General features: G+C 32.0%; 1 protein-coding gene across 3 annotated transcripts; it reads left to right on the forward strand.

The window, feature by feature from the left end:
• Positions 1–413: 413 nt before the first annotated feature.
• On the forward strand, positions 414–7,126 carry LOC25496916 (kinesin-like protein KIN-13B). Of its 3 annotated transcripts, XM_013597633.3 has the most exons (13): positions 415–751; positions 886–990; positions 2,416–2,559; positions 2,686–2,787; positions 3,488–3,565; positions 3,651–3,732; positions 4,209–4,368; positions 4,449–4,751; positions 5,119–5,337; positions 5,429–5,915; positions 6,451–6,516; positions 6,598–6,743; positions 6,832–7,126. In XM_013597633.3, the coding sequence occupies exons 1-13, from the start codon at positions 644–646 to the stop codon at positions 6,842–6,844; spliced, it is 2,013 nt and encodes a 670-aa protein (XP_013453087.2). In that variant the 5' UTR covers positions 415–643; the 3' UTR covers positions 6,845–7,126. The 3 variants fall into 3 exon arrangements, with proteins under 3 accessions (XP_039682557.1, XP_013453087.2, XP_013453086.2); XM_039826623.1 differs by having other exon boundaries at positions 414–751; positions 2,422–2,559; positions 6,598–7,126; XM_013597632.3 differs by having other exon boundaries at positions 6,598–7,126.
• Positions 7,127–12,396: the final 5,270 nt, after the last annotated feature.

Here is a 12,396-nt window from a genome sequence, read left to right on the forward strand (position 1 = left end):
TTATAATTTAGATGAATGTTAAGAATATTAGTTTTTTAACGTAAAAAAATAAATATTTTTTTCAAAAATCTTTTAACTCTCAATCATTTATTGAATGAAATATATTTAAACTTCATCATTTTATATGTGAGTTCAATTTCTAAAGCAAAGTGTAAGATACTATGACCTATAATCATTTCATTTAATAAGTAAATAAACATTTTTCAAAAGAAAAATGAATATTAGAAAGTGTGCTAAAAAAATCGTGATGTTAGCACTATACTCCAATCCGATCATCTTTTATAAACAAAAAATTACTATTTTTTAGATTAATTGATTAACTCATGTATTTGATATATAATATAGAGCAAATATATTAATTACCCGATGAGGTATTTTTTAGACTCAAAATTGGCATTAGTTTATCCGAAAATTAACCCATCCCCACACGCGCTTCTTCTCTGCTTAATCATTTCATGTCAACACGAGCTTCCGCTCTTCTTCACTTTTCACATACACTTTAACTTTTCCTTTTAAAATTTCAAACTCAAATTTTCTCTCATTTTCCACTAATTTTTTCCCGAGAAAATTTCTTCAACAAAAAGAAGCAAAAAGCATCAGAATCATTGCTGAAACAAGAAATTCATTCAGAATTTCGTTATCCATGCCGCGATCAAGTTCAGGAATTCATCACCAGCGTCAAAACTCTGATAATTTCATCCTTGACGCAAATTATCATGGAAGATGGTTTCATCCTTCATCTTTTGCGCAGGTAAATTTTTCTTCTTCGTCTTCTTCATCGTTTTAGTTTTAGTTTTTTGTTTTCAATGAAAATTCATAAGGTGAATTGAATTTTCAGTGTGTTGAATTGTAAGGATTGAATTGATTTTTATTTTTTTATTGTAGGAATATGGAACTCGATCTTCGAGTTTGAGGAAGAATGACGATGATCGTTTGTTTACTAGTGGATTGCTTGACTTGCATTCGTTTGATACTGAGCTTTTACCAGAGGTTGGTTAAATAATAGCTGATAAATTACCTTATAGCGGATAAACTTGTCCGGATAGTTGAGAAACTACCCGGATAGTTGAGAAACTACCTCGTAACGGATAAGTTAGCTGATCGAATTTCTTTTATGTTCGGTAAAATTGAGCTGTTGAAATAGCCGATAAATATAAAGTGACATAAAAAAAAATATTTTTAAATTAATATTGAATTTTTTTTTTTCAATTAAGTTAACAACGGTAAAATTGAGAGAAAAATGATAAGCTATAGGCTATGTTTAGCACTGCCAGATTTTGAGATTATAGCCTATAAGCTTATATGACTAAAAAGAATAGTTTGGTAACATTTTCTATAATGAGGGTATAACTAATTTTTACTAGCTTATGCCTATTTTGATAAACTAATTCAAATAACTTATAGCGTATCATTTTTTTTGCTCTCAATTGTACCTCTGTCATCTTACTTATAAAAAATTAAATTTTAGTTAAACATATTTGTTTTTCATGTCATTTCATATTTATAAGTTAGTTCAATCGCTAATTGTACTTAACACTAGAAGTTCAATCAGTTAGTTTATCTTTATCTACCATAAGCTAGCTTATAGGTTCTTCACTATTAGCTCATCCACTATAAGCTAGCTTACCAGCTATCCACTTATTTTTTGAGCTGTCCGCTATAAGCAGCCCAGTAACCTCTATAAGCTAGTAAAAAATTGGTATAAGCTCGTGAGAAAAAATTGTTATCAGACAGGTCAATTTTGGTCCTATGAGTTTATAGGCTATAAGCTAATAAGCTATCAGCTCATTTTATCTTGCCAAAGAGAGTCTTAGCTTAATTTGTACTGGGAACTAGCATATAATCAAAATACCATAATATATTATGATTATGATTCCTTTCAGGTTGCATTAATCTGAGCCGCTTGAATATTCATAATGTTTATTTGTAGACTAATTAGTTGGGGGAATTGTACCTATGATAATTGCTAGTTTTCTAGGTTTTTAACATGATTTGTGTGAATATGCAAATGATTGGGAGTTTTAATTTGATCTTCGATTGATGTCTGATGTTCACAATGAATATTTTACAGTGTTGTCAAACAGTGGGTATAGCGTAGTGGAATTTAAAAAAAATCACTATTGTTCCGCAATACGTTATTTGGTATAAAGTGTTGCCAAACAGTGGCTATAGCTGACACTGTAGCGTAGTGAAATTTGAACAAACCTCTATTTCCTGCGATCCGCGATTAACAACACTGTTATTTAACTAGTTATACGGTTCATCGACAATTTTTTTTTTTGACTAATTGCAAATGCTAATTACTAGTTTGCTGAGTTTTTTATGATTAATTGCAAGTAACTAGAGTTCTAATTAAATTCTCAATAGATGTGTGATGTTGTTTACAATGATTATTTAACAAGTCATACTGTTCAGGGACAGTATTTTGATGACTCTGAGCCGATTTTCCCGGGGAACAAACCCGCGTCAAGGTCTCGGGGCTTGCATGAGAGCAATGTTCTTAGAAGTTTATCAGCCGATAAGGAGAGAGCAAACAATGTTGCTAAGATCAAAGTTGCGGTATGCTTCTTCCCGTATGTTTCCTTTGTATGCTTTGTTTCTTATTATCGATGAACAAGGATTTTTACTTTAGTTCCTTTGGAATTTGCATTCCGTTTTGGTTAAGAGCGCTGCTTAACGTTGCAGGTTAGAAAGAGACCACTAAATAAAAAGGAAATAGCGAAGAAAGAGGAAGATATTATTACCATAGATTCAAATTTTCTCACAGTTCATGAAAGAAAACTCAAGGTGAGTACGTGATAGGTTGACTTAAAATCTCTGGATTGAAAGTGTTAAATATAACTTATAGTTATAACTAATCAGGCCAAATATAGACTACTTAGTCAATGTTTGGATTTACATTTGAATTGTCTTTCTCACGTCTCATTGCTGTTTGGGGCATACAAATTAGTTTATACTGCTTTTCTGGAAGTTAGCAAGCAATTCTCTAACATACAAATTACTAAGTACTTTTCACCAGATAACACTAAAACTAGCCAAACTACTGAACATAATAACATAATAATATCTTTTTGCTTTTCACTTTGAGACTTAAAAGTTTCAAATTCAAACCTCCATGTATGTAGGACCTGCTCGATTTGTGAAAATATTTTTCATTTTCATTCGTGTTTTGATTAATCACTACAAAATATCTTTTTGTTTCTACTTTATTTTCTGGTTTGAAGGATTTGTGATAAAAATAACGATTCACCATTTCCTGCACGAATCCTTGAAAATAGTAAACAAAGTGATCTGTATCTAATCAAATCAAATTATCAAACTGCACTGTACATTACAATTAGTGTTAGAGATAATATTTCAATCTAAGGTCAACATTTTTCTAATGCATATACATATAGTTTACCGCTAAAATATTCTTCCTGTATATAGATGGATGGATGTTGTACATTTGTTCTTAATTGTGTTTCCACGTCACCTATGTCTGCAGGTTGACTTGACAGAATACGTCGAGAAACATGAGTTCTTTTTTGATGCCGTGCTAGATGAAGATGTTTCAAATGATGAAGTGAGTATAACTAGTGGCTGTTTTTGTCACAACATTGACTGACAATTCAATGGTTTCGCTATAATGGTTACTCTCTTTGTTTCAGGTGTATGCTGAGACTGTGGAGCCCATAGTTCCATTGATATTCCAAAAAACAAAAGCAACTTGCTTTGCATATGGCCAAACTGGTAAGTATTTATTTATTTTTGTTACAAAGTGTAAGGACATGTGTCATCGTTTTTTTGTACGGACAATTGTCTGACCAAGAGGGCTTGTCTGTGATTTATGTTTTCAAAATCATGTCTTTACGTTTCTTGCTTTGTAGGCTTGAATCATAAAACAATTTCAACACATATAATATAGTCCTATTGGATTTTGATTTTAATAAAATTTCTTGTGAAAAGATTTGGCACTAACTTGGAATCTTGGATTATTCAATTCTAGATAGCATTTACATTTTGATGCTCTCATTTTAGATGGTATTTGGTCTATAATTGAACTTATGTTTGAGTAGTGTTAGTGTTTTGATAAATATTCTGGATAAGTTTTTTTCTATTTTGACAAGAAATGCAAAACACAATATGCTAAACATAGGGATACTCTATATACTTTGATTCTTACGACCTTTTGAAATTTTTGTTGATATGAAATTACTGTACTTTAGGGAGTGGGAAGACGTATACTATGCAACCATTGCCTCTCAAAGCATCCCAAGATATTTTAAGATTAATGTACCGCACATACCAGAGCCAAGGTTTCCAATTATACGTTAGTTTTTTCGAAATATATGGGGGAAAACTGTTTGATCTCCTCAATGATAGAAAGTAAGTGATCATATCAATTTGTGTGCTTAGAAAACATATTTCTTATTGGGTATTTATTTGATTGGTTTTTGGTTTTGCAGAAAACTTTTCATGAGGGAGGATGGTAAACAGCAGGTTTGCATTGTTGGCTTGCAAGAATACAGAGTTTTTGAAGTTGAAACGATCAAACAATTTATTGAGAAAGGAAATGCTACAAGAAGTACTGGTACAACCGGTGCAAATGAGGAATCGTCTCGATCTCATGCTATACTTCAACTTGTTATCAAGAGATCAGCTGATGGGTCTGAATCAAAGCCAGCTCGAGTTATAGGCAAACTATCTTTCATAGATTTGGCTGGAAGTGAACGCGGTGCAGATACTACTGATAATGATAAGCAGACCAGGTGGGACTTAGGCCCTGTTTGGATAAAAAGCTTATATGAGTGCTTAACATATAAGAGTTTATGTATAAACTATTTCTATTCCAATAAAGTCAAATTGTTTTTATAAGCTATCCTAAAGAGTTTGTGGAAATATGCTGAAAACAGGCTATAGGCATGTCATAAAATGTTTCCATAAGATCTCTAAAGCAGACTCACTAGTGCTTATGCTAGTAGGTAAACTCAAATAAACAAATGAAACATACTATTGGTTGATCAAATTTACAAATTCTTAGTTGAACCATCTTACTAGGTCCAGTTAACTTGATTTTTAACAGTCAGAATGCCTATCTGGTTTAATTAGCTTGATTATTATTTTAATAAATTCCAGGATCGAAGGTGCTGAAATTAATAAAAGCTTACTTGCACTGAAAGAATGCATTAGAGCCCTAGACAATGACCAAGGGCATATCCCTTTCAGAGGAAGTAAATTGACAGAAGTTCTGCGAGACTCTTTCGTTGGTGATTCACGGACTGTAATGATATCTTGCATTTCTCCAAGCTCAGGTTCATGTGAGCATACTCTCAACACATTGAGATATGCTGACAGGTATGCAGTTTGATTTTTTTTTTTTTTCCTTGTAACAAAGTGATTGATGTCATGTAAAAATGTGGAGTATTCTAATTGACTGATATTTCAGGGTAAAGAGCCTTTCAAAGGGTAATAGCTCCAGAAGGGATCCCCTTTCTTCATCAAACCTTAGAGAGTCAACTGTATTACCGGTTTTACCAAATGATAATACCTTTGAGGATGAAATAACATATGCTTCCAGTGAGAGGAATCAATTTGGATGGTCTAAACAGCCTGAAAGAGAACCCTCACTTCCAACTAATGTGGACCGTGTTGGAAGTGGTAGGATGGAGGGGAATTTGGCACCATCTTTGTACTCTGACCAACAAAGGAGTCAACGGGGTATTCAAAATGACAGAGCTGAAAAGGAAAATGAATACCTAGCACCAACATATGTGAAAGACAGAACAAGAAAAGCGAGCAAGAGGGTGGATAACAACCAGTTATCTGCTGTGGAAGACAAAAAGAAGATAGGATCTCGTGCTAAACATGTTAATCTACCACATGTTGAGAATACACATTCTGATCCTGATGATGATTTTAATGCTCTTCTGAAGGTATGTTCTTATGTCATATTGATAAGTGAGGTCTGCTATTTATTACTAACAATTAGTATACGAAAGAGAAGAATGTGTCGAGTACTTGAGTATGACTCAATTACTGATAAATGAGGAGGTTTGCATTGTATATTGTAGACCTGTAAGCCCTAATACAAGTTGTAATGTGGATGGTAGTATTTAAATACAAGTTTTGCACCGTAAACTCTAATGTTTCACTAATAATTCAAAGGAAATACGGTTGCTCTGCAGTTAGAGACGTAGGTAAAATTCGACGAACTTTGTTATCAAACATCCGGTGTTTTGTGAATTGGGGTTGTTCTTCTCACGGAATGCATACGAAATCTTTATATAAAAAATAAAAAAATATTTAATTTGAAATTTGAAAGAAAACAAGGAGTGTTAGTTGGTGTAATAGGCAATCAAAATACGTTTGTCAGTTTCGTCTAGTTGACATTCGTTAAAACTAGCATTTTCCTTGATAAATATTTATTATATGAAATACTGAATGATTCCTACTTTGCTCGGCATTTAGGATGAGGAAGATCTTATAACTGCCCACCGTAGACAAGTGGAGGAAACAGTAGATATTGTTAGGGAGGTATGTACAAATTTCTTACACCTTTCTTTATTGATTATTAGGGAGGTATTTTCTTTACTATTTTGGATTTTTTTTATGCAGGAGATGAATTTACTCTTTGAAGCCGACCAACCAGGAAATCAATTGGATGATTATATTTCCAAATTGAATACCATTTTAACTCAAAAGGCTGCAGGAATATTTCAATTGCAGGCGCAGTTGGCTCAATTCCAGAAACGTTTAAATGAGTACAACGTTTTCTCATTTTCTGGTGACTGATTGTGCTTATAAGAAAATAGTTTGATCTGTTGTAAGTTTGAATTTTCTGTGCTCCAGATATTGCTGCTAAGATTTCATTGGCGTGGATCGGTGTGTACATAAAGAATGTTGATAAGATCACTGGTTTTTGGAGTCCAGAAATAAGATTTGACCCTTCCTTTGTTTTACATTTTGAACTATATACAAAATGTATGGCCACATGCTTGTTTGGCATAACATGTGGAGTGCTGTGTGTACATTACTTACACAGTCAAATTACCCTGTTGGGTTGTTGCTTGTATTTTGCAACGACATAGAATCTTCATGTCACATTTTTCTGTTGTATACAAGCTTCCTTGATGCACTTTGATTATGTCACGGATGTCTAAAAGTTAACTTTTCTTTTTTCATACGTTAATTTTTGGAGATTATTTTTTTAAATAAATTTTAACGAGTGCTCTCGATGAACTTTTTAAGAAATTGAAACGAGTAATTTTATTTTTTAAAATTTATGTATCAAATTTTTGTGTAAGAGTAATCAGGAATCTTGAAAGAATACATTGCAGATATTTGTTCAGAGTAATCAGGAACTTTAAGTATTATGTATTATTTCACTCAAATAATAGTTTTAATAGTTGCTTTTGTAAAAAGAAAAATTAGTTTTATTTAGACTCTCACCGGTGGAACACTAAACAAAAACCATTAAATTTGGTGAATGGGTCTATATTCATTGAAAATAAAAATGAGAATATATATACCTTTGGGCACACAATCATACCCCTCTATCATTATTCAAAAAAAAAAAAAAATCATACCCCTCTCTATCTTTTTTGTTTGCATCCTTGTCAATTCATCGCAAATATTTAGATGTTTGTTCAAAATAAAATGGAACCGGTGATGATTATACATGATGCTAGACCTAGCCTTGCTGAAATCCTGGCACGTAGTAAAGATTTTATACACGATGTCAAGACAAGTGTGACGTCAAGAAGGATGTTAAAACATCGTGATAACACATGTAACAATTAACATATGAAAGTAAATTATGCAAGAATAAAAATGACACAAGTTGTTTGTAACCCAGTTCGGTGCAAAGTCACCTACATCTGGGGCTACCAAACAGGAAGGAAATTTACTATGGTAGTATCAATTCGAAGAATACATAAAAACCATCGGTCTACTAGCTTCTCACTTAATCACTACCCGTGTAATTTCTACCTAAGACTCTCCTAGTCATAGAAATGAGATTCCCTACTCACTTCCTCTTAATCACAATCCCAGTGATCGTCCTTAAAGTAATAACAAAAATGAAGACACACTCCTAAAATAAGAATCGACTCGTGCTTACATGATTTGAGAGATTCAGAGTTTTACAACTCAACTACAAAGTCCAACTCAAATATCAAAGTGATATGAGAGTGGCTCACAAATAACAAGACAGACTAAAAACCCTAATTGACTCTCTTGTAAAATGCAGCTTCCGTGACAAATTAGGTCTTAAGTCTTCCTTTATATAGCCTGAATGCATAATGGGATTGATGCACAAATCGGGCTAAACATCCAGCTGAATCACGAAATTTCAGCACAAATATTCTAAAGCAGATCAGATGTTTCCTTAAATGTTGCAACAACATTCTTAAGGAACACGCTAAGTATAAACCGCATATCTCTGCTTCTAGAAACACGCTTCTTGTTCAACTCTTCACGTGAAACAAATCTTCAGAGAATATTCAGGAATCTTCACATTTTTGGATTAATCTCCAAGAAAGCGGATCAAGGCACGCTATGATGTCGCACCAACATGTTAAGATATCTTGTCTGACACCTTGCTAGAACTATTGTTTTAACAAAATATAGCCAACACATGTCTATAAACCTAACACTTGCAAAGCTTAGCTCGACCTATTCCCACCCCTAGTGTTGGACAAGATAGAGACATGGACGTAATTGTGTGCGAAAATATGTATATATTCTCATTTTTTCAATTGATCTTGACCATTGATTCGATCAAATGGTATTTTTTTGTGTTTCATGGGTGAAAGACTTAATTGAGCACTTATCCAAGAATCCACCGTTTTATTTAAACTAATTTTATTAAGAAAAATTCCTCTAATATTTCATTCTTATAAACGTACTCCTTCATATGTAAACAATTATTGGGAAATATTTGGTGTGGCTATAACCACGTCAAACTTTATATTGTATCCGCCCATGCCTAAATGCTACCCACGTATAGGACTCTGACATATACAATAAATCTGAGATATACCAAGCAATAGCCAATTCATGACCTAGTCAGTAGTCACTGTACGCAACAAAGTTACAGTTGAATTCATTTATCCATGAGAATATATAATTGTTATTTAGAGGGAAAAGTTGTGTATGTAGGACAAAAATGTAACATCTCATGTACACGTATACGTTTTTTTTTAAGTAGCCTAGTGTTTGGAGCTCACACATTATAAATATGGAGAAGTAGGGTGTCAGGGGTTCGAACCCCTGCCCCTGCATAAATTATGCAATATTCCTACCAATTGAGCTAAGCTCAAGGGGACATGTACACGTATACTTATCTGCATCAGAAACTTTATAGTCTAAATATCTCTTTTGGTAATTTATGTCTTAGAGAAATATGGGTTAGTCTTTTAAGTTTTTAAGTTTTAAATAAATTCTTTAAATTTTTTTAAGTTTCAAATAGAACCCTTAAGTTGTTAATTTAATGCATCTATTTGAAGTTTTCTAAGTTTTTAAGTTTCAAATAGTTTCTTAAAAGAGTAATGGTACATTAAATAAACAACTTAAAAGATTTATATGAAATTTTAAAAACTTAAAAACTAATTCGGTAATTTTGTCAAACTTACTGGACCAAAAGATTTATTGAGTCAATTTTATAATTAAACTACAAAAAAACATTTGCAATCAAAAATTGCTCTTCTTCCAAATGTTTTTGCTCATTCTCACCTTAAACTTCTAAAAATAATCCTAACATAAATTAAGTCAGAATGAATTGTATTTATATACAATTACATACAACTTGTGCGTTTATGTGCTGATTACTTTTACACAGATATGCTGATTTCGAAAAACATGCTACTCATGTGATTTATTTATTGCAATAATCAAATGATTCTTCTCTCATAAGTTAAATTATTTTACAGACCCATATTCTTGTCTCCAATTTAGAGGCAAGGTTTTTCTAATCCGTGATTCTATTTACTTGGTCATAATTTCTTGATACTATAACATTCCGTTTATATGATTGCCTACTATAATACTAGGTACTAGCTGCCAAATTAAAGACAGAACCTGCCAGTGTGTCCTAAATTAAAGACAGAAAAGAGAATTAAATGCAACATGTCATGTCATGTCATGTCATGGCTTTTTGTGTGGACCCATTACATGATACATGAGTTGTGAAGAGTAACTAAAATATTGATCATCTATGTTTGTTTAATGTTGATGACATAATTGCCTTTCAGGATTTCAATATAGCTAATTTTTGAATTGTAGTAAATAATAATCTTTCTTAGGCGTGCTTGTTTGGATGTGTTTGTTTCCTTTTCCATGCAAACAATATTTCTCACATAATATGCTAAGCCATGCATAATAACTCTCTGCATTCCACACACAACAACACATGCTAAAGAGCTTTTAATTCAAAATTTACTGTGCATGGAAATTTAATATTTCCATATTCAGCTTCATCCAATTTAATATTTCTCATCTACTTTTTCCCTTTTTCCATTTTGTCCTAAAAAAAAATTAAAGAAAAGTAAATGAAGAGACTGCAGGAAGGAACCATAACCAAACAAGCACGCCTATTTTCTGCAGGCATGCAGGAATCTTTACAGGTATATGAAAAATATAAATGAACATAACAAATGTTGTAACCTAAAACAAAATGATGTAGCCAACAAATTAATTCCAGCACCAAGAGTTAATCTGTAAATGAAACCATAAATCTTAAATCATACAAACATTCATTCATACAATTCCAGGGCCTGAATATTGTCTTGGCTTCAAAAGTAATATAAAGAAAAAAAAATTAAGAAAACTATTAAGTAAACTTATTAGTTAATTTAAGAAAAAAAATCTCATAAATAGATCCGTCTCTAAGTAATGATTTCCTAAGTAATATAAAGACAACCTGTCCTTCGTATCAAATAAGTTTAAAAAGTAATAATGTTATTATTTAAAAAGTTTAAATCATTAGGGTACCTCCTTAATTGAACCTAAGTAATAATACTCCCTCCGTTTCAAAATACATGTCCAATTTTTGCAATGTGCACTATTCACTTCACTTACTTTGACCATAATTTTTAACTAATGTATAAATACAAATATTAGCGTGTAAGATGTTGTTTGATTTGTCTCGACAAATATTTTCAAAATATTAAATTTTTATAATTTTTTACTTAAGATAATTAAAGATATTAACGATCAAAATTGTGCATTGGCATATGTGAAGTTGTTGACTTGGACATGTATTTTGAAACGGAAGGAGTATTTCTTAAGAAAGATTACTATTTACTACCATTCAAAAATTAGTTATATGAAATCCTGAAAGGCAATTATGTCATCAACATTAAACAAACATAGATGATCAATATTTAGTTACTCTTCACAACTCATGTAAGGGGATTTACTAAAAAAAAAAAAAAAAAAAAAAAACTCATGTAAGGGGATGGAATGATCATGAACTATTTATTGTCAAAAGTATTAAGATTTTTTTTTATTTACTCAGCCCATTTGTTAGTTACGGATTATAAAAAAGTTATCTTAACATTCAATCATTTATGAATTATTTTTTAGAGATTTTTATAAAAAGCGTAATTAATTATGTTTGTCTACCATAATACTTTTTTAAAATATATTTTTGTGAATTTTCAATTGCATAGGCTTTCAACACAAGTCAGAACAACATGTTGATACTTGAAGAAAGCAGTGTGGTTCAATTGTAGTTTACTGTCCAATTGAGCGGTGAAGATACTTCCCACATTCCAGTAATACCCTCAGGTTTCACAATTACTTCTGATTGAAACCAACTTGATAACAATAATAATATTCAAGGGAAGTGGTAATATTAATGTTAATGCTGATGGAGCATCATCAAGCTCAAACATAGGGAATAATGGTGGTAGTGGACGATCATTGATAACAGTTGCATTCCAAATTATGGTGAGTAGTTTACGATCTGCTAAACTAAACATGGAGTCTGTTACAACTGTTAATGGACTTATTGGTGAGACTGTCCAACACATAAACGTTGCTTTGAGTTGCCCTAGTTCTTGATAAAAAAAAACTTGGAGAATATTTTTTTTTTTTTTTTTTAGTATTCTTAAATAGGGTTTCAGAACCTGAAGATTTTATTTTGTGCTGGTGGAGGTGATCAATATGGAGGGAGAAGTAAAGTGTTTTGAAGTTTAAGTTAGTTGAGGGATTTGAATGCTTTCTCATCAAGACATTGATTTACAAAGACTCGTTATAAATTATTTACTGCTGTGTTGTTGCTCCTGTTGTTGTACTTTGCTGTTAGAGCTGTATTTTGATTTCAAAAAAAGCTTGTTTCAGCTTTCAAGCTTCATTACATTTTACACCAACTACCAATTTTTATTTATTTAATTTTTGTTTTAAGGTTAAGAA

The sequence above is a fragment of the Medicago truncatula genome, chromosome 6 (genome assembly GCF_003473485.1).
Source record: "Medicago truncatula cultivar Jemalong A17 chromosome 6, MtrunA17r5.0-ANR, whole genome shotgun sequence".
Classification (NCBI taxonomy): Eukaryota; Viridiplantae; Streptophyta; class Magnoliopsida; order Fabales; family Fabaceae; genus Medicago; species Medicago truncatula.

Excerpts from the sequence above, each read along its gene's own strand:
- LOC25496916 (XM_013597632.3), top strand. The coding sequence starts at position 644 with ATGCCGCGATCAAGTTCAGGAATTCATCACCAGCGTCAAAACTCTGAT. Across the intron at positions 2,788-3,487 it reads TTCATGAAAGAAAACTCAAG|GTTGACTTGACAGAATACGT; the intron begins GTGAGTACGTGA and ends CTATGTCTGCAG. Across the intron at positions 3,566-3,650 it reads AAGATGTTTCAAATGATGAA|GTGTATGCTGAGACTGTGGA; the intron begins GTGAGTATAACT and ends TCTTTGTTTCAG.